Raw genomic sequence first — 21250 nt, forward strand, 5'->3', positions numbered from 1 at the left:
TACATGTATTGGGAAAGAGGTACATGGTTAAGTGTAGTTACAGTATATTATACATAATAGTACAAAGTGTGTACATTTGTTGATCACATATTGATGAAAATTTCATACAGTTTTTGGTAAAGTTCTTCAAAGTTTGCTCTGTACTGTGGTTCATGTACCCAGCACCGCAGCATGAGTTGATAGACAATGTGGGGACACTGAGATGGTTTGTGCAGCAGCCGTCTAGAAGGACCCTTCATGGCATCTGCAACCACTTCCTGGTCGCCCTTGTTGTCATAGGGTTGTCTTTTACCAAGATGAAACACTTCCCACATGGTCACTCCAAATGCCCATGCATCAGACTTGGTTGAAAACTTCCCATAAAAGCTTTCGGTTGGCATCCATCGAACTGGAACAGCAGTATTTCCTTTGTATTGGTAGTAGTTGGAGTCATTCATTTTTTGACCCATTCCAAAATCTGCAATTTTTATCAGATATTTTCGACCCACTAAACAGTTTCTGGCTGCAAGGTCTCTGTGGATAAACTTTTGAGCTGCCAGGTATCTCATACCATTGCTGACTTGCAGTAGTATGTATGTAATTGTGTTGATCTTAATCTGTATCTTATCTCGACGGTCATTATCAGTTGGGTAGCAATGCTTCTTAAGGTAAGTCTGCAAGTCTCCGTTCTCCATGTACTCCATCATGATGAAGGGTGTCCCTTTGTTGCAAACACCCAACAATTTTACAACATTCTCATTCCTAAGCCGTGACATGAACTTGATTTCCTTTTCAAAAGCCACTTTGTCTACAAGGTTGCTCGTTTTCAGCACCTTAATGGCAACTTGTGTTGGAGCATTCTGATAGGTGGTCGCCTCTACTGCCTTTACACTTTCTGTCAAGTTTTGGTATCCAAAGTCCTTGATTGTGTTTGTTTCTTTCTTTGATACATGAGCTAGAAAAACTTCTCCAAAAACTCCTTCCCCTATCCGAGCAACAACTGTAATATTGTCCCAAGTAATATGGGAAGGTGCTTCGTGTTTCTTTAGTGGCCTAGGAGCAGCGTATATCGATGAAAATGGTCTGGCACGCATTTTTGAGTTGTTGTTGATGCTGCCTTGAAAACTCATGTCCACATATTCATCAAACTGATTTTCTAAGCTGGCTGTAATGCTGTACATGTCTTCGTAGATGTTTAAGTCAATTTCATTGTCAGTTGCTGTGTCAGCCATGATGGCTTGCATTTCAAGATATGGGTTGAAAAATGTAAATCTCACAAGGTCATGATCAGCCATATCTGGTAAACTTGTTTTGGAAGCTCTGTTGTCTAGACTGATAGTTTTAATTTTTATTGTCTCTGTCATTTCGCTGGTTGGAGGAAGGCTACTTGCCTTTAGAAAATTACAGTAAGCCATTTCATCTTCCTTAACTGGCCTAGTGGATATTGTAGAAGTCCTGACATTTTTGTCACTTCTATTGTTTGACCGTCTCCAAACGACAATCAATGTGACAACGATAATTATGCAAATAAGTAAGATTATTATGACACTTATACCAACTGAGATACACACCACTAAGAATGGAAGCTTATCCTTTTGCGTTTCTATGTGGTGTTTACCTGGCATGATTACATTGAATGTCCTAGAATTAATCAGTCCACTGCTTGATTGCACTTTACATTCATATGTTCCAGGTTTGTCTGCATATATGTAGCTCACTTTGAGTTCATCCGATAGTTGAGTAGTATTTACTGACAGTTGCTGTTTATTGAAAGTCCATGACACATTGGCATCATTGACACTTGAGCCAGCAATAGTGCAGTTTAGTAGTGGAAGTGTTTTCTGCTGTGCAATTACCACTTCAACTGTCTCTTCATCTGTTGGATATTGAAATAGCACTTTCTCATCATCAGTAGTAGACTTGGTGGTTGCACTGGGGGAGTTTGTTGGCAACATGAATCCCAAAGAACTTAATCCCATTTTAGTATATGAAACATAAGTGGTTAATGTTGTAGAGGTTTCTGTTGTTTTAAGTGACAAGTTTGAACCACTAAGTGATGGAGATGGTGTTACTAGGGTATCCAGTGTTGCAGTTGGCAGACTTTGTTGCCTAGTTGATGTAGTAAATGTTGGTTTTGATGATGTAACTAACTGTGTTAAGTCTGCTGATTTAATGAACTGTGTCAATCCAATTGTCTGTGATAGTATAGGCATTGCAAAAATCTTTGTAGGTGATAAGTCACGAGTACTTATGATAACAGGATCAACAGTATCCGTTTCAATGGTTTTTATTGCTGTTTGGTTAACCAATGTGACATGACCTTGAGTGGAAGTTTGATTGATTGTGAAGTGTCCTTGTGTGGCTGTCATATTGCTTGAATGGTCTATTAATTAACAACAAATAAACACACAATTAGTTAGCTGTGAGGTATCCAATATTTATGTTAACTATTGTTATGGGGTCTGTCATGGTCACGTACACTAAACTGTCCTAAAAGTTGTTTAGATGAAAAGTGTCTTTAAGAAGAAAACAGTATGATCAGTTTACAAGGTAGTTTTGAACCCAGACTTCGTAAACATACAGCCAGCTTACCTTTTGTATCATTAGCATAGACCTTCATTTCACTGAGGTAAATCCAGCTGTTTCCCTTAAGGTGTTGCATCTGTCTCATTTGTACATAGATGTAAGGTGTGATGTTTGCATTGTCAAGGATTGCTCTGTACTTGTACTTCCCATTGCCTATTAGATATGCCATTCGTTGAAATGGCAAATTATGTTGAGGGTTAATGGGATTGTCACTGGACCAGTATAACTTTACATCTGGGATGTTTATCGAGTCTTGTGGCAAAGATAAAAAGTATAATTCTATGCTGCGGGGAGCAACGTTTTCCTTTAAATCAATGCTGATGAAAGATGCTGGGGTCTTATCATTGACATTCCAAATAAAAAACTTTTTTTGCTCATCATTCTGTAAACCGTCTTGTAAGTTAATATCTCCAGTGTTACCGTCAGAAAGGGTAGAGATTTCTTTGCACATTAAAACTGATGTAGACTCGATGTTAGCTTCACTACAATTTGTATGCTGTTGCATCTCTTTGGAATTGTGTAATTCAGTCATAGATGCAAAGTACGAAACACTGACACGTCTCAAACCTGTGATATGTAACAATAATTTTAGTTCAACTTTTTTCTAAACTTTACCTTGTTGGGCTGCATTGATCTCATTTATGTTGATGATACCAATGAAGAACACACACAGAAGCTGTTGTGGTATCATGGTGATTCAGTTAGTGCTATACATAAAGTGGAGAATGTAATCAAACCTATTACTTGTAATTCAATATCTTTGTAGTATTGTTTGTATAAGGGGAAAAAGAATATACTATAAAATTCATGTATCAAATCCTATACTACGGTTTAGCTAACATGAAAAGTAGCCTGTCAGGTATAGACTATCAAATTTTGTGCTCACCAGTAGCTACATGACTAAAATACAATAATAGCATACCTCCTGACACTAGTTTTGCACAGAGTTCTTTCCAAATATTCAGCAGCAGCAATATAACTCCTGGTGCCTAATAGGGTGAACTGTGACAGTTTTGATACTGTTGGGTTTTATGTTTGCTCATTATTGGCACCCTCTTGTATCAAATAGATTTCACAATTTTTTGGTCTGGTAATGGAAACATGACTTTGTGTGGCTTCAACATCCAATTGCTGTACATGAGGCTACCTGTGTTATTATAATACTGTGTATACACATGACCAGAGACTTACTTTTGAAGTAGCTAATGTTAAGAAAACCTGATATCAACACACACACACGTACGCACACACACACACACACACACACACACACACACACACACACACACACACACACACACACACACACACACACACACACACACACACACACATACACACACACACACACACACACACACACACACACACACGCAAACGTATTCATAATACAGTATACTCTTTGTAGTGGTGTTACATGTAGTGCAATATTACCATCTTACAAATGACAAATTCTATAGCTACTGCTACAATGGGAGATAATGCAGATAACACAATGAGTGATGCTACTGAAGACAGCAGTGCCGTAGTGATTGTGGATGAGTTTCAATCCCTCCAGCAGAAATCAGAAGAACTGTTTGAAGAGTTAAAACACCTTCCACAATTTGGACAGAGAATATGGCAGCCATACTTTGGGAAAGCGTTCTCTACATTCACAAAGGCAAGTGATGATATGTGCTAATTTGCAGCTTTATTATTTGCTTCACTTGTGTTTGTAGTTATGGAAGTCCCAGCAGGAACATAGGTGAAAATTAATAATGTGTTAAGTAGCTTCATCTCATATCATATTGCGTCATATCAGGCCCATACTGGAGGAATCTGGTGTTCTACAAAAATGGGATATTGGCAATATTGCATCACGTATTGGTCAACTGTATTATCACTTTTAGTAAGAGTTCGTTTGTTTGTTTGTATATACTTAATTCACTTTGTCTAATGCAGTTTGAAAACTTCCAAGGTTAATTACCTCGATGAGGCATTCCAATTTTATTCTGTCATCAAAAGCAGAGGATATTACAAAGACGCTGACAGGTATTCAAATGCTCAAGTAGCTAATCTGTGTAGTACATACTGCTGTTAATGGTGTCAGTAAAGAATTGGCGGTCAAAAAGATGAGATATTATACCCGCTTCATTGTTGTGTGCCTCCTTCTTGACAAGAAAGCTAAACTCCAAGAGTTAATACAAGTTAGACATATTCAAACAGCTAGCTGAATGTACAACCAATACTGTATTGTAGGATTTATCAGTACTGGTGAATAATTACCATGAAACCTATGAAATAGAAGATAAAAAGGAATGGAATGCTGTCACTACAGAGCTTAAGGCATTTTCCTCAAGTAACTGCATCGTTAGGATAATTGGTGATGATGGAAAACCAGTCAATCCCACGTACAGATGTACACAGGTAAATTATGGCAGCAGCTTTGATCATAATGCTGTCTGTACTATCATATGTTGATATCCTTATTGTCAGATACTTGATGCTGAAAGAACAGTAATGAGTAGTAATTTACAGTTAAAAGAAGCAGTAGTGATTGGTAACTGTACCGGCCAGGTGAGAGCTTCACGTATACCTTAATAAGTTAGTATTATATGACACTCATTTTGCATGACAAGGTAAAGTTTAGTGACCTAACTGTGGACACATTTCGATTCCTACAACTGCTGGAATACGATCCAAGCTTGTGTAAAAGATCCAAGCAAGTTAGAATGTTGACAGATCAAATTAGAGCAGAGCTTCATATCACACTTCATATAGGACTTGACTAATCCACACAAGTATATTCTGTACAAGCCAACATTTAATCAGATCTGCACATATTTGTCAGCTGGAATTCAAGTGAGGGCACTGTACGTATATACTAAATCCTTGCACGAACCATGTTCTTGAAGGAGCTGCCAATTGATGGAGTAATGCTGTGTTATGTGTCCTCAATTGGCTATATGCCTACCTACAAACCATCACAAATTGAAGGTTGTTAGTATGTGCAATGACTCACATTATTTGTGTCTACACCATATCAGAGTTTGGGCTACACTTCAGTGGGGGAGTGAGAACCGGTCCAGCTGAGAGAACTAAGGCTATGCCTGACCCACAATGGTATAATTATACACATTGTTTGAACACATTCACACATGTGTTTTCTATACATACATGCATATATGTAATATTTACTGTACATCATGCATACCAGACCAAAAATGAATGTTATCACTTTTTTGTATGTTATATGTTATAATATTTGGTGAATGTGTATGCTGTAGCTTATATCCATTGGACTTGTTGCCATTCACAAGGAGGCCATTGATGGTCATTATTGACAGTGATAACAGTGTTGTATTCAAGGTGACCTGATCTGAATTATGGTGTATTACATTAGTACGGTGATATCACCTCTCAGAACATGTACAATGTATTTGGTCAGCCACTGCTAGTGCTGATGTCTCCATCTTCGTACCCTCAACCATTTCAAGGTTGTTAGTTGTTTATACACTCCTAAATGACATCTACATTCTTCCTTATACAGGACTAAGTAAAGAAGGCAACTTGTTAACTTTATTTCTCTATTCTCCACTGGAAGCTCTCTGTGTTATCTGTTCTGTGTCTGTAGTCTCCCACCAGAATTGGGTAAAATGTGAACAGATACTGGACAGAACTCTTGAAAAGATATTACAACTATGCGGCAATTGTCATTCATTAGGTACTGTATGTACACATTCTAATGACAGTACAACAATGTGTATGATCTTGTTATGCAGATATGAGAGTTTGCCAGTTGATGGGTGACAGCCTACTGGCACCACTGATTGCAAAATTTTTGTTCTGTTCAAGTACACTCTACTTACATCAAGTCTTTAAGGTGAAAGTAGAAGCCAAGCATTGTTTGTATTAACTAGTCTATACGTGCAGGCTTGGTGTTACAGCATATGGTGAATGTTTGTTTTGTGTTTACTAGGAACCAGCACATCTTCCCACCAGCTTTCCAGAGTTTCCGAGCAAAGAGATAATCCACCATCCTTCCATACTTGCTAGTATTTTGTCGATCTCCTCATTACTTGAAGTACGAAGCTTGTTTTATGAATTAAATGACCTTTAGTTAATAAAAAAACTTGTTTATAACAATAAATTTTTAATACGTCAATAATATTTCAGCACACTATTGTACTAAATATAAAATCTTTATAAAATTTGTTTATAAAAATCATTTTTAATACATTTATTTTGAAATTATCATAGTATATGCTGTTTTGCTAGCCAACCAAGGTTCCTTGTTGTACAGCAGGTCTATTAATGCCTTCATATCCAGCCCAGCCCCATTTAGTGTATAGCTCTTCTTCTGGTGTACCCAATGAGTAAAACCTACATAGTGACAAAACATAAAACGGCCAGTGCTGGTTGGTAGTGGCCAAAGTAGCCAACACCATTAATTTTAAAGTAACGGACAATAGAGTTCTGTGACAAAATTCTATGAAGTGTTTGTGCTGTACTGTTAATTAGGCCACCATCACTCATGTGGCAGAACCATAGTACAGGCTCACAATAACAATTACTTATGAATACATTGAATCCTAATAGAACGAACAACAAAACCGACTTATAGAAAATTCAATGACCATGCATTGAAACAAAAGCTACGACTGCCTTAGTCGAGGACTCCAAAACATTGATAATTGAGACATCTTTATGTGAAACTCCAAGTATGCCTCTGTCTACACAGAAGTCAACCTGCAGACAAGTCTACCAAGTATAGTAATAATAGAATATTGACCCATAAAAATTGTTCTCTGCAGGTCCTTTTGTTTCAGTTTCTTCTTCATAAATTTGGGGAAGCCTTTCTAGCATTGTTTTCGTCAAGTTTCAAATACCTGTAAACACTGCTACATTCTTGTGGCTAAGAACTAGCTGCTTGTGAACTATTGTACTAATTTGGTTGTTCACACCTTGTAGATCGGTCCTTTTAAGAGGTTATAGGCTTATTGTAATCACATCGTATAATCAATTCTCTTATCACACCTTTCATTTAACTAACTAAAGCACATATGTTCCATATAGCTGGAATCATGCATACATTGACCAGGTATGTAAAAATAGGGTATGTGGGCACAAACTACGTCCCATCACATGACATCTCATATCTCAGCACTGAGATAGAATATTTTTATTCTATAACTTTTATTTTAAAGCCAACTAAATGTCTAATAAGTACTGAAAATTTCATGGCCAAGTAGTAGTGTAATACAAAGTTATATTGCATCACAGTTTGAAAAAGTAGGCAATTTTTATGTGCGCCCACATGCCCTGTTTCACAGGCCCGGTCACATATATTGTCCATTGAAATGAACATTAAAATAAAAAGCGATTACAAACAGGCCCACAAACTAGTAATGCCTATGAGCTCTAAAATTAGTAGACAGAAAAAGCAAAGATCACAAACAACTTAAATCTTAAGAGTTCATATCAAAGAATTCTTGATAAAATTTCTGCTTTAATAGTGCGTCTTGCTGTAAAATTCCTTTTGGACGACTCAAATATAAACATTAATTTTAATTTACCAATGTTGTCAATTGCTTATTAACAATCCAATGAGGTTCTAAATCATATCATCAGTCGGTCAAACTGTCAATCTAAAGAATGACTGTTGACCATTTGTCCTGATCTTGTCCTGGATCAGCGCATTCCCTTGACTAATAAGAAATTCTTGATTTGTTTGTTTGCTTACAGACAAATTGCTCACACCCAACACGTACTAGCAGGTTTGCCAACATAACACTGTGTAGTTGCCAGCTGTGTTCGCGATAATTCCAGATACCATAATATTATCATGTTTCATGATCAAAGCTACAACCATCAAGGTCGAGTGGCTTTTTGCTTTAAATTTAGTGATAAAATTTTAAAACATCACATTAGAGTAACAACACAGTACCACACTTTAAGGAAAGGTCTTAGACTCATACTTGTATGAAGATGCAGTATTTGAGTTCTATCATGTAGTACACTATACTGTGGATCCTAAAGTGTTTTAACTAAGAACAATGGACTTGTACTTCAACTGAACACCACAGTAAATACTATGGCCAGAGATGCTCAAAACTAAACTTAAATGTGCCATGCGAGTTCTAAATAAGCACCTAGGCTTCAATTCAAGTTACATATCTACCTATAACATACACAATTCCATTACCTGTACAAGAAGACGTCTTTGGTTTGGGGAAACCGTAGTACCCTGCCAACAGCCTGTTGTTCAAATGCCTGTGCTTGTGCTAAGGGTACTGAAGCAACACTCTGAATGTGTGGTGGACAGTATGGGTGAGATATGATCACATGATTAGCAACCTCTAGGTTAGCACCTGTGAACAAAAATAAAGGTATGTTCTTATATATATATATTATACTACACAATTCTAGTAAATTGCAGGAAGTAAAACCAACATAGACAGAAATTAAACAGCAGGAATTTTACTGCAAGTGTACAAGGACACAAGATTCACCACTCCCATACCATGTGAGAGAAGACCTCTTATCCCTCCCCCCATAACAAAAATTCTCACCATATAACACATATCTATGACAATTATAATCACTATCCCTATAAGGGTAGAAAGGTGGCTACATTAGGTGTGGATAGCGTCTCAAAGATAGAGATATTACACCATCATCAATTTATGACATGGATCACATGTCTTAAGACTACTAGGTCACAAATAATGTAACTGTGAATCCATCTGCTAAGTGTTTTACATAGAAGTGTATATACTGGTAAATGGATTCTAATTTTAAGTGTGTCTAAACCACTGCAGTTGAGGGCAACAAAATTCATAGGCACTTCAATGGTTTTTTTCGTGACTACAGCTGCAAGCGCTCACAACCATAGAAGGGGCCCACAGTTGTTCTAGCAAACAGCAATCAAACAAGCACTTTAATTAACACCTTGCAACCCTATAAAGACATGATATGTGGTGGTTGGAAGCAGCCAACCATGGAGACATGTCACAACTAGTTATATAAAGTGATAATATAGGCACTGCAAAATTTATTTTTAGCAGATGAAAGATTAAGTGTATGGCAAATAGCCCAAGGGGGAGTATTGGTGTAGAATCTTTTTTTTTTAAAAACTCATCTGGACATATTGAGTGTCTGGAATTTATGTAAATCATACCATCTGTGGCGATTCTCACTTAGTTAGCTAATAATGTAAAATGTACAGTAATCCAATCCTCTTATTTTTCTCCAACTAGTACATTGCAATTATGCACAGAGACATACCTAGGGCTTCAGTGGCTAATTTATAGAAAGTGTGATCTTGCTACATTGAGGAGTGTAAGATGGCAGGGATCACAAAGGAAGGGAACTAGTCTACAGGTCAATGACAGTTAAGATGCTTTCCCAAGAATTGCAAACCAGCAACCAAGCAGCGGGTGATAATAAATAATAAACATATTGTATAGATCCATTATACCTTGCGTACAGAGTGATTGGAAAAAACTTTAGCTAAGAAGTCAATGTTGCGGATAGGATTACTTTACGTTACCATGCCAACTAGTGCCAGATGTTCAACTTGGTTTTCTTGCAATACATGCATCAGTAATTGTGTTACATTAGCCAGCCACAGTGACAAGCTACTACACTATACCTACATGGTAACTAAGGCAGACAAGGATTTCTATGGCCTTTGCGGGTGCAGAATTGTAGTCAAAAAGTTGTGAAAAGGTTGAAAGAAGATTTACAGGTGACAGCAGGGTCCAATATAATGTACGACATAGGAACACCGAGGACGTTCACTCACATACCCACCTACGAATATAAGAAAACAAACAATTTTGTGTAAGTACATATGAGGGAGGCCAGCTACTGTACATGCATCATACTCCCAAGTTCAAAATCCAGTGACATATTTTGGTGGTGCTTGCAACTTGTTTAATTCAGTTACTAGCACCAGTAGCTGGGTTAACTGGTTAACAAGCTAGACTATATATATTAAGCCAAGAACATTATGTGTGTGAATAGCGGTCACACTATAGGACTACTCTATCCATACATGGAGCAGAAATGTAGTACCAAGACACAGCACTTAAATGTGCCTGGATTGGTTGCAGTAATAAGATTAGTTCAAACTAATACAGCTGGTAGTCCACTGCAAAATATCATGGTGGTGTAATTAATACACTGAGAAAGTTATACATATGAACTTATTACAATATTCTAGGATGCAGAGGCAAACAATATGAGGGGTCAGGGAAGACAGTTGATGGAGGAAGTATGCTCATCCTGAAGTGGCAGTCATTGGTTGCAATGAAATAGGAACAATAGAAATAAACACAATAACAATACAGTACTACCAAACTGTATGATGCTGTTTGCACTACCAGCTTGGAACGATTATACCAGATGGCTTAAATAATACAGTGATACAATCAATACTAGCTACAAATATATAGCCAGTACTCATGACAGTCAGCGTAAAAGTTGTTGTCAAGTGCAAGACTACAGTTGCAGAATACACAGGCAGTGTACAACTTAGCCGACTCAACAATTACTGTTTTCTAGTAGACTTACATGGACTCACAAGTACAGCTTTCGTAGGCTACCTTACTGTCTGTGAAACACTGCGTTTTAAACTTTATGGGCTAAGAAAACTACCAAATTGTATGGTTAAAAACTTTCATTTGAGGTTTACATTTGTTGGACACACCAGTGAATGAAAGTTTTTTACATGTGGACAGGCAGTTTCCCATTCTCATTGAGACCCAGCTAGCAATGTCTACATTGATATTTCCAATTCTCTGTGAAACAAGGAAGCATCCATATTAATTTCTGGAGTGTTTAAGGTGACCACATTTGATTCCAACTACGAACTTACTATGCATGTGACCTTCCAAGGACACAAGATCAATTTATGTATTCGTAGCAGTAGGACAGACCAGCTGAATGTGGTAAACTTGGAATGCACTTATTAGTTTAAATTTTGCTCTGTGTGTGTGTATGTGTGTGTGTGTGTGTGTGTGTGTGTGTGTGTGTGTGTGTGTGTGTGTGTGTGTGTGTGTGTGTGTGTGTGTGTGTGTGTGTTTGTGTGTGTGAACCCTCCTCTGGACCTACGGTGCTTAGTCTTTTTGTCAACCATTTTATTAATAAATGCTGCACTACTAAATGAATATATTTGCCAGCAATATGACAATTATCAAGCACAGCAAACCTCACAGTAACTGGTTTAGGAAATAAAAAGACTCAACAACTATACTAAAGAGCAATGAACTCAACTAAGTCCCCACCCTTGTTGACAAATGTAGGTTAGAAGTGCTTGAGCAGTTGTGGCTGGTGGTTGTAATAACTGCTGCTTGTACATTGCACATAAACGTCTATGCCACAATACAAGCTACTCATGTTCTGTCTTTCAAGATACATGTTTTGTACAGAGTGCCATATTTCGGATATAGTAAGACCTGTAACAGACAGTGGTCACCTTTGTATAACAGTCATGGACATGAGGCCCCATATTGTTCCATACTAATAAAATAGTGCAGTTGGCTGGAGCCTCTTGCATTAATTTACATGGGTCACATATCCACTAAAATACTGCTGACCATCCTAAGCAGGATATTTTACATAGTAAAGGCCTGAAATTGCCTGTTATACAAAAGTTCCACTTGCAGTAGTTTTCACCCAAGTATTGTAATATAGATCAGTAACAGAAGAAGGACAAAGGGGTAGTCAGGAGTAAATGCTGAAACTTTCAAAGCTAAAGTATATATGGCCTAGAAAACAACTACAGACTTATGCAATTCAAGGTCAGAATATGTAGAAGTCAAAGAAAATGGATAAAGAAAACAGCACGACAAGGAATACATGACACATGGCTAACACTTTATGGTCAGAAATCTGTGACACAAAAAATGACGCTGCGGTTGATCAAACCAGTCATAATAAGTGTTCGTACATGTATTTTAGTGCAAAGACACAGACCCCTGCATTCACAGCTTTTAGCCTTCTTCTGAGCTCCAAGTGTGACATGAGGTGTACAATATATACTCCCATCTATCATTTATACTGTTAAACGTTTTTTTAATTCTGTTGGTTTATCTACGACCACCCCTGTAAGACCCTCAGCAAAGAACCGACACGTAGCTATTAGGGCTGAGCGATACTGCCATTTTAGTATCACGATCGATACTAAAGCCACTATTCACGATACTGAATAGTTCACGATACTGAATAGTTCACGATACTGAATAGTTCACGATACTTACAAATAAGTCAATCATAGCTGGTGCTACTTAGCATATTGCTCAGCATTCCTGCAGGAAGTCCTTATAGGTGATAGCAAACTAGCCACTATCATCATTGTTTACAGTAACAGTTATTGTAACACATGCTTTGAGGTTGTTATGGTGTTCACACCTCTCTGCAGGGGAAACCAGATGAGTGGACTTTATCATTTCCAAGGATTCTTAGCCTAGTACTGCATAACAAATGGATTTTGAATGACAGTAATGTACAGGCATGGTATCACGATAGTTAATAACAAAATATCGCGATATCGATACTTTCAAAATATCGTGATATATTGCTAAAACGGTAGTATCGCTCAGCCCTAATAGCTATGTAATTACGTGCAGTTGTAAACTTATACACAAATAACCTGAAGCCTGTGATTCTGATGACAGAAGCATCACTTTCAATTCTGGATTTAATCGAAACTCTTCTATCATTCTACACCTCATTTCCATCGAGCCTTGCAGGAGACAGTGCCGTATATTCGTAGGAATAGCTGCTGATATTTGTTCAAGTAAATCTGCCCACTGAGCAAACACAACAATTTTGTCCATTGGATTCTCACTGAGTATCCTCACTACTTCCGATACAATCGCAAACACCTTTGATCCAAAATCACCCCTAATGCTCTGAATGAAGCTCGAGTCAGTGATATTCAAGTTTTTCATTTCTTTTATCATTTGTTCTTCATCGTTTGTTGCACACAAGAAGGTACATACCATATGACGCAGAATGGTTTTACGACAGAGAGGACAGGCGGCAGACTGGTTACGTTGGAAAAGTGTGGTGACACACACAGCACAATATGAGTGCAGACATGGCAACATACTGATCACCCTACCACCCAGTTTGTTCATACAAATCAAACACTCAGCACTAGCTGTTACAGTATTAACTACAGTTTCCATAAATGTCAATAGTTGTTTGGTTTGATTCACTGCTGCTGTGCATCGCTCTCTTTTCAACAGCAGCTCTTCCGAAACTCCAGGATATTGTTCATAAAGTTTCTCCATTGCTACAGGGTCAATTCCTTCCTCGTCTTTATCATTATCATTTCCCTTCTCCACAACATCAACATAATTTTGATACTGTCCATTTCCTTTAATGGCATCAGATACTATTTGATTGATTCTCTGAGCATTAGCTTGTTGCTCAAGCAATTGTGACTCTAATTCATTAGTTCGCTGCTTCACCCACTCAGCTAGAGATGAAAACCTCACCGCTTTCTCTAAACCCCGTACAATTGTACCCCTGCTTGCTTTTCCTTTGTGAAAAAATGATGCCAAACGAATTGCAGTTTGCAAATCATCCTGCATTGCATATGAGTGCATCACAGCAGTCTCTTGCCATAGCAATGTCACGGGTCTCATGCAAATATGCATTGGGGGAACTGGTAGGCATAAGGTAGGAGGATCTCGACGACATCTAGTTTTCACAAACCATGACTCCATTGCTCTGAATGGTAGTTTAGGGTTATACTCATAGCCTAAAGCAAGTTGCATCATCAGATCTAGCGACTGTGGAGTAGCTGTCAGCAGCCAACGTTGCTTGCATTGAAAACCTACTAGAGTTTCAAATATTGCCTCGTTCTTAACAATATCTTGTGGCTCATCAATTATCAGCCTGTAGACAAAGTTGAGATAGGGCATAATTCTTGTAACACAGCTGTGTCCTATAACCAAGCATTCAAAGCGAGCCACCTTGCAATCAGGTGTGAACACCCCGGCATGAACTTCTGGAGCAAAGCGGCACAACTCTTGGTACCACTGGAGAACAATGTGGTCAGGTACACAAACTACGGTAAAGCCCAAATGACGTGTTCGACGCACCAATTCAACAGCGATCACAGTTTTGCCAGATCCAACTGGATGTGCGATCATTCCACCATGAGAAAGATAGTTTTGCTTTGGATGCAAGACATCTACTGCCTTGTGCAACATAGTTTTCTCCACACCATGAGTAAACACATAGAGACTGCCAAACAAGTTAGCTAAAGGACAAAACAACTGAGGACACGCACCACTTTCAATGTCTATCATCCAGCCAACTGTTCGCTTCTGGTGAGGAAAGAGATATGAATCATCACAAGAATTACTAGACTGTCGCAATAGAACTGGAAGAGGTTGTTTTGATAATGGCTGCTCTCTAGCATCACCAGCAGAATGCCTGTGCTGGCTGGAAAATGTCTTAGGTGCAATACACTGTGTCTCTGCCTTCTGAGACACATACTCACATGGTGCAGAATTGGCTATGGCTCTGTGATCTTCACCTTTGCTGTGCCCATGAAAAATATGATCTACTATCCCGTGAAACAGGGGGCGCAGACTACTAAGATGTGGTGAAGGTTTTTTGTGTTCATCTTGTTGGCTAGGTATACAGAAATATTGCTCGGGAGGGTTGACAGAATGTTGTTCATCACTGCCATGTGTTATGTCATCCAGAGTGGCGGGAAACTCTCCTGCTGGAGGATATATCATACACTGACATAATAACTTCATTCCGATCTTTGTCGTGGCCGATTCTTTATCGTCCAACTGGGACAATACAATTGGTAGGTTAGTGAGGACTAAGGCTCTCGTTACTTCTTCTGATGGAACGGGTACTATGAGCAAACGAAGAAGGCCAGTTTGAAATAGTTGATATTGCACCAAACTCTGCATTGTGTTGTCAAAGCTTCTTCTCAATTCTATCCACCAGTCATTACTAAGCAATACCATATCCTGTTGGTCAACTGGTTGAACTGGTACCTCAACCCAGCCTAACCCATTTGGTTTCCAGGTTACAGATGGCGGCAACTGACCAAATGGTACTGCAAAGAACATATCATCATCTTCAATGGAGATAAACTTCACCTCTACAGGCCCATCCAGTTTCAACAGCTCCAAGAACTGGAGACGTTTATCAGCTAATACATATTCTTGACAATTCCCTCCCAGACGTGATCCTATATCATTCAAATTGTTAGCACCTCTAGAATCCAAGTGTTGACGTAACTTCTTAAAGAACACCTGTGCATCCAATTCCACCAGTTCCAATTGAGTGCAGTAATTTTTAGATGGCACAGGCTCAGGTCTAGGCTCTCTTACTTGTTTTTTCCCAGCTTTTCGGTTGCTCTGTGTATAGTGTACAGTAACGCATTTATATTCTACAAAACTTTCTTACCATGATGCAACTACGCTTGGAAAAACTTCTTTGGATACGCTTACTTGCGCTTATTTTGCTAAGACTGTCTGGTGTCACGTGCTACTTTTAATTGTAACCCACAATCATAAATTTTTGTTTCATTTAAAGCCATGAGTGCACGCCTGGACTATGCTTCGCCTAAAGTAGTAACACCAGGAGAAGTCATAACACGTGAGATAGGATTTATGCGGTACGATTAGACAATATCAACCAGCCATGTACTATATCATGTAACACAGCGGCCATGGGACATATTCTGACGAAGACAAACTCGTAGCATCAGTAGCTGGAGTCGTGGAGCGCGTAAACAAGCTAATATGTGTACGGCCGTTTAAGACAAGGTATTTCCACAACTAGTTGCTGTCATTAAGCATATATTGCAGATATAACGGTGAAATTGGGGACGTTGTAGTTGGGAGAGTGATTGAAGTGAGCATAATAATGTTATTTTGAATGACGTAGTGTACTGTTGGGGCTGTTACAGGTACAACAGAAAAGGTGGAAGATAGAAACGTTTTCACGTCTTGACTCAGTGCTCCTTTTATCGTCCATTAATCTTCCAGGAGGAATTTTGGTTAGTGTGTTGTACAATTAGGAAAATTGGTGGAACCATAGCATAAGACATAATTTGCCTGCTTAGATGGGTGACTTATCATACAGCACATATTAGAAGGTGTGCATTCTCACTAAAAAATATTGACTGGAAACCAGCCTTACAATACCTTCGTGGCACCTTGGCAGTATTGATAAGGTATAAGCAAACCCAAAAATGCCTTCAGTACAGCCCAAAACGAATATCTTTGTCGATTCATGGTAATGCACTATACCTTCTCTGTGGTTGTACTAACTAACTAGCACAGCTATTATTTGTTTTTTTTTCTGTAGTGACTGGATTGATTGCAGAGACGCTTCTCGTACTTTTCTTTATTTCTATCGCCATGTAATGGGCTGAACGTAGCTGAAAATTAAGCGTAATGGCTACTTCCTCTATCAGTAATTGATGGTTGGGGCGTGTGTTCACAAATTATTAGTTTACGGCATGTCTAGCACCAGGAGCTGATAAGCTCCTGCTAGCACCATTCTTTCTATTGTAGTATGCATGGGTTCACCAGTCATAATTATGTTTTTTAAAGAAGTAAAACAAAAGAGCACAAGAAAAATTTAGGGATTCCATTAGGGAGGTTGGTGTCTGCGTGGTAACAAAATCAGAACATAATAGATTTGTTTTGATTTTCCCTCTGAGCTGTGAAGTCAGTTGATGCACTGATCATGTTATTTAGTTGATCATAGTAGTGATGTTATCATTGTGTAGCGAAGAAGATCAGCACAAGATGAGTTGATGATGAGAGAACTGCTGAAAGAAGGAGACCTTATCAGTGTAGGTGCAATGTGCATAGTGTGTCTGTATCCGTATGTGTAGTTTGTGTTTATGCACCGGCAGCATGCGTCTTTGTTGCGGTTGTCTGTCCCTTCCTTTTTGGAAGGTCACAGATCCCATAACCAGGTAGCAAAGAAATGTGTGTGTCTGTGTGTGTAGTATGCATGCATGCACTACACTAGAGTCAACACATATCTTCAAGATTTCTCCCGTAAATATTTTATGAACTCTTGATACCTCCCCAGGGATAGGCTATGCTGAAGTGCCCTCATATAGTGAGTTCTCCTAATTTTGGGGTCTGTATGTAACAGTGACCATGGACAAGTGTCTTAAATATCACTTTTCTAGGGATGACACTGCGTGAACCACAAATGTGTCACCATGCTAAGACACAGTGTCTTGAATAGCTTCCTCTATAAACTTGTAATATAATAACACTTACCACTATCACTGATTACTATTGGATATAACCACTTGAGCGGTAGCTATAATAACCATCACTGTGTGAATCTTATCATGAGGACACTTTGAAGTGATGAAATGTTACATAAGAATTGAAAAACCTGTGTTGTTTACATTGAATTCTATCAAGAGTACATAATAAAATTTTATTATGTACTCTTGCTTCTATCTACACTGGTCGGCAGTGGCCAAACGGCCAAACCAACCAACATAGCCAGGTGTACATATAAGCACCACAAGGTTTGCAATGTATATGTAGTGGTATACCAAGAGTTCCTAATATTTTATATTATGAACTCTTGGTATTACAAATACTACTATTCACTTTCAAAATAGTGTTTGTATGCTTTAGAGTACACCACTCAGATTTTCCTGGGCAAGGTTCTTGAGCCATAAAGTACAGGGTCTCCCTACTAACTGTTGCTTGTGGTATGACATTGGGAATGCATAAAATTGATCAGGCATATCTCATGTTTACTATAATATTCAGTATGTTTGCAACCTATATTGAAAGTGTGCTAATCTTCATAAACATGTGAGATATGACTACTCAGTTCACTTAGTATATATGTACCCATAGTACCCATGTTGTGTGTTACGAGAGTATAATCCACTTTAGGCTGAAGTACAACAAGTGTTCTCAGATGGTGCTCTGTCGCTGCACACCAGGAGCATGAAGTACGGCAAGGTACGTAAGGAATGTTACGTTGTTATTTTTGTATACCAGCTGGACTATCAGACAAGACCTATGTAATTTGATAAATTAATATGTATTATTTGATCACTAAATAAATGCAGGTCAAGGCCATAGACTCGTTGTCTAGTTATATTTTCAGTGAAACCTCATCCCCTAGTAACGTGCCGTATAGTGGGAATTTTCGAGGGATTAAACTTTCATGAAACTGTGTAAAATCCAATTTTCGCGTTTATTAATTCACAAAAGCCTAGAAAACAGATTTGGTAATGTAAAAGCTATGTGTATAAACCTGAAACATTTCACGATTTTATTTTCACGAAGCTATCATTACTCGCGAAATTCACAAAAATTTTGTCCCTCAAAAATTTCTGGCTATACGGTGGTACCTGGAGCACTGTGACAAACTGTACATTTGGTTGGTCTTAAGGTGTCCATATTACACCACTATGGTTACACAGACTCCACTGTACCTGTGCTTGTACATATGAGTTGACTTGTTTTTCAATAACTCGATCCACAAAAGCACTTCAGTTGTTCTGTATATTTATTATTTAGCTGGGCAAAGGCATCCTTGTGCAAGTTTCACCGTCGCTGGTGAAAAGGTGCAAGAATCACATGCACAATTTGCTGTGCGGAGCAAGTATTATTCTAGGTGGGCATTATTAAGACATTGCCGTAGTGATTTGTGCACGTACAGGAAACAATGGATACATTTGGATCAGTCCTTCAGCTGTAGAACATGATCCTTCTTCAACAACAATGGAAGAAGTAGGTGATGATCTATTTGATACCTTCCTTATCATGGTATTGTGTTGCCAATAGCAACTAGTGGCTCGTGAGGACAGGGAGATAATGGGGAGGCTAAGGAACTGCATCGTGGCATTAGCTGAACAGAAAGTACTTCTATACGACACATCAATTCAGTACACATATGACACTTCACTTAAATATGAGGTACACAAATTATAGTTGTGTGTAAGGTAGAACCTATGTTCACCCAGTAATAAGCATCTGCCATAAATTATATCCAAATACCAATATACTCTTGTCCCTCTGAGAGAGGACAACCTCTCTTTATCGAATAACAACAAAAATGAATTGATCCCAAGTGTCCTCTTATACTACTGTTAGTTAGTCTGAATACAACTTTGACAGGTTAAAGAGCTACTCAACCCAGATGTGATGAAGGAGATAACAGAGACAGCTCAGCAAATGGAAACAGAATAAGCCACCACCTACCCCCACATACACTGTACACTTCTTGTATTTATTAGTACCCGACAATACAATGAATGTTACTTGAAGGTGATACAGTTTGTGTGGGAGATCTGACTCTCAGATCACTACTAATGTGTGTGACAATTGAGTGTGGTGCCTGTGGGTGCAGGGATACACCCAGGTTTTATGGTGATGGCTAAAGAGACAGAACTCGAGTCCATAAAATGCATACGTGTGTGGGTTTAAGTTAGAGCTAAATCTGTAGTGGTTGGTAGGATATAGTGGTGACTATTTTATTTGAGTGTTGGTCAGTGCCAACCACTGGACTGTGGACACAGTCCCTGCTGCAGATTGGGGTTAGCTTGTTTTTCCAGTACTTCTAGGTATTTGTCCCACTTTAGGAACTGGTAAACACATTGTACAGGTTTTTGCCTTCTGTGGTCACCTTCCAGTGTCTAGCTGGTAAAGTTACCAAATCTCATCATGCAGGAGTACTTCTATTCAAATCAGTTCAAGTTTAAAACACAAGCATGCATTTATTCAATTTTATTGGTATTATACCACATGCACAAAAGAACTCAGCTTACTTCATAACCACAGCACCTTGTGGTGTTATAACTCCTTACGTTATTACTCTGTAAAACACTGGGAATTACCTAATACATGGACTCTTAACATCATACGTGTTGAGCTGAGCCCTCAAAAGCGTTTAATGATGCATGGATGAAATTACACAAGTACTTGAAATTTGGCACTGCTCGACCCACTAAAATAATTATTTCAAAATCTGTCCATTCAAATATTTATGATGTCAAGTACATTCCATAAAAGGAATTTGTAATGGAGCCAAACCCTACATGTCTGCTCTTCACCAGTACTGTCACCACTATTCACCCAGTTGGCTGAGAGAAATCTTCTTTTTTAGCTGTTTTCTCGGGGCTCTGCTCAACGTGTACACCACCTGTATCGTGTTTGAGTAGTTTATATTTTACTATAAAGAAGTGTTTCATTGTGATAAAAAACAAACTATTCATACAATTGATCATAAATTAGTGAAAATCATTTTACTATAGTTACGTTCAGTGGATCTGGCTTTGCCTGAAACCATGACAACTATAGGATGAGAAAAAGAACATGTGATAAATGAAACACTCAAACTAATCATTGAAAACGTCTAAAGACACTGGACATGTGTATACTACAATAAGACAAACGTGAACTAACAACAGCAAAACTTTCCCTTATAAATGATGGTACACACTTTTCACAGATTTGCTGTCCTATGTACACACCTTGTAATCAATACTTTTTTGTACATATTGGAATTCTTCAGGGGAGAAGCTTAGTAATGTGCCAATGGCCTTGATCATGTGCTGCGTCTGTGGTGGGAAAATGATGTCACACTAAATTGTTGTCATGCATGGTTATGGGAGCCTCTCACCTCTTCTACATCACTGCACATGTATTTGAGAATTGTG

At 38.4% G+C, this 21250-nt stretch overlaps 5 protein-coding genes across 7 annotated transcripts in view; 2 read left to right on the forward strand and 3 right to left on the reverse strand.

Annotated features, from left to right (window-relative positions):
* LOC136266147 (protein SCAI-like) overlaps window positions 1-6783 on the forward strand; it is a 77137-nt gene extending 70354 nt beyond the window's left edge. For both annotated transcript variants that reach the window (XM_066061131.1, XM_066061132.1), the window contains exons 2-17: window positions 4026-4225; window positions 4284-4309; window positions 4367-4453; window positions 4507-4596; window positions 4655-4751; window positions 4804-4971; window positions 5041-5121; window positions 5184-5270; window positions 5326-5406; window positions 5460-5541; window positions 5592-5667; window positions 5832-5913; window positions 5969-6041; window positions 6095-6268; window positions 6327-6427; window positions 6524-6783. In XM_066061131.1, the coding sequence (XP_065917203.1) occupies window positions 4037-4225; window positions 4284-4309; window positions 4367-4453; window positions 4507-4596; window positions 4655-4751; window positions 4804-4971; window positions 5041-5121; window positions 5184-5270; window positions 5326-5406; window positions 5460-5541; window positions 5592-5667; window positions 5832-5913; window positions 5969-6041; window positions 6095-6268; window positions 6327-6427; window positions 6524-6664 (1635 nt within the window). In that variant the 5' untranslated portion in view covers window positions 4026-4036 and the 3' untranslated portion in view covers window positions 6665-6783. The remainder of the gene's footprint in view (window positions 1-4025; window positions 4226-4283; window positions 4310-4366; window positions 4454-4506; window positions 4597-4654; window positions 4752-4803; window positions 4972-5040; window positions 5122-5183; window positions 5271-5325; window positions 5407-5459; window positions 5542-5591; window positions 5668-5831; window positions 5914-5968; window positions 6042-6094; window positions 6269-6326; window positions 6428-6523) is intronic.
* Window positions 70-3629, reverse strand: LOC136266137 (uncharacterized). Its single transcript, XM_066061105.1, has 4 exons — window positions 3488-3629; window positions 3181-3272; window positions 2572-3132; window positions 70-2362 (listed from the first exon to the last, which is right to left on the reverse strand). Exons 2-4 carry the CDS (start codon window positions 3254-3256, stop codon window positions 84-86), a joined length of 2916 nt encoding a protein of 971 aa, XP_065917177.1. The 5' UTR covers window positions 3257-3272; window positions 3488-3629; the 3' UTR covers window positions 70-83.
* LOC136266135 (uncharacterized) lies at window positions 6660-16094 on the reverse strand. Its single transcript, XM_066061103.1, has 4 exons — window positions 15997-16094; window positions 13202-15947; window positions 8750-8915; window positions 6660-6927 (listed from the first exon to the last, which is right to left on the reverse strand). Exons 1-4 carry the CDS (start codon window positions 15997-15999, stop codon window positions 6819-6821), a joined length of 3024 nt encoding a protein of 1007 aa, XP_065917175.1. The 5' UTR covers window positions 16000-16094; the 3' UTR covers window positions 6660-6818.
* Window position 16095: 1 nt separating this feature from the next.
* On the forward strand, window positions 16096-19863 carry LOC136266154 (exosome complex component RRP4-like). The gene is made up of 10 exons (XM_066061140.1): window positions 16096-16207; window positions 16257-16358; window positions 16401-16446; window positions 16502-16591; window positions 17330-17395; window positions 18477-18545; window positions 19110-19206; window positions 19252-19322; window positions 19377-19508; window positions 19710-19863. Exons 1-10 carry the CDS (start codon window positions 16128-16130, stop codon window positions 19779-19781), a joined length of 825 nt encoding a protein of 274 aa, XP_065917212.1. The 5' UTR covers window positions 16096-16127; the 3' UTR covers window positions 19782-19863.
* An 889-nt stretch (window positions 19864-20752) lies between these two features.
* LOC136266152 (golgin subfamily A member 1-like) overlaps window positions 20753-21250 on the reverse strand; it is a 12549-nt gene continuing 12051 nt past the window's right edge. The window contains exons 17-19 of one of the 2 annotated variants that reach the window (XM_066061137.1): window positions 21214-21250; window positions 21034-21151; window positions 20753-20885 (exon numbers count right to left, since the gene is read on the reverse strand). The exon at window positions 21214-21250 is cut by the window's right edge and continues 12 nt beyond it. In XM_066061137.1, coding sequence (XP_065917209.1) covers window positions 21053-21151; window positions 21214-21250 — 136 coding nt within the window. In that variant the 3' untranslated portion in view covers window positions 20753-20885; window positions 21034-21052. The remainder of the gene's footprint in view (window positions 20886-21033; window positions 21152-21213) is intronic. The other variant, XM_066061136.1, reaches the window with a different exon arrangement.

This window comes from Dysidea avara, chromosome 9, assembly GCF_963678975.1.
Source record: "Dysidea avara chromosome 9, odDysAvar1.4, whole genome shotgun sequence".
NCBI lineage: Eukaryota > Metazoa > Porifera > Demospongiae > Dictyoceratida > Dysideidae > Dysidea > Dysidea avara.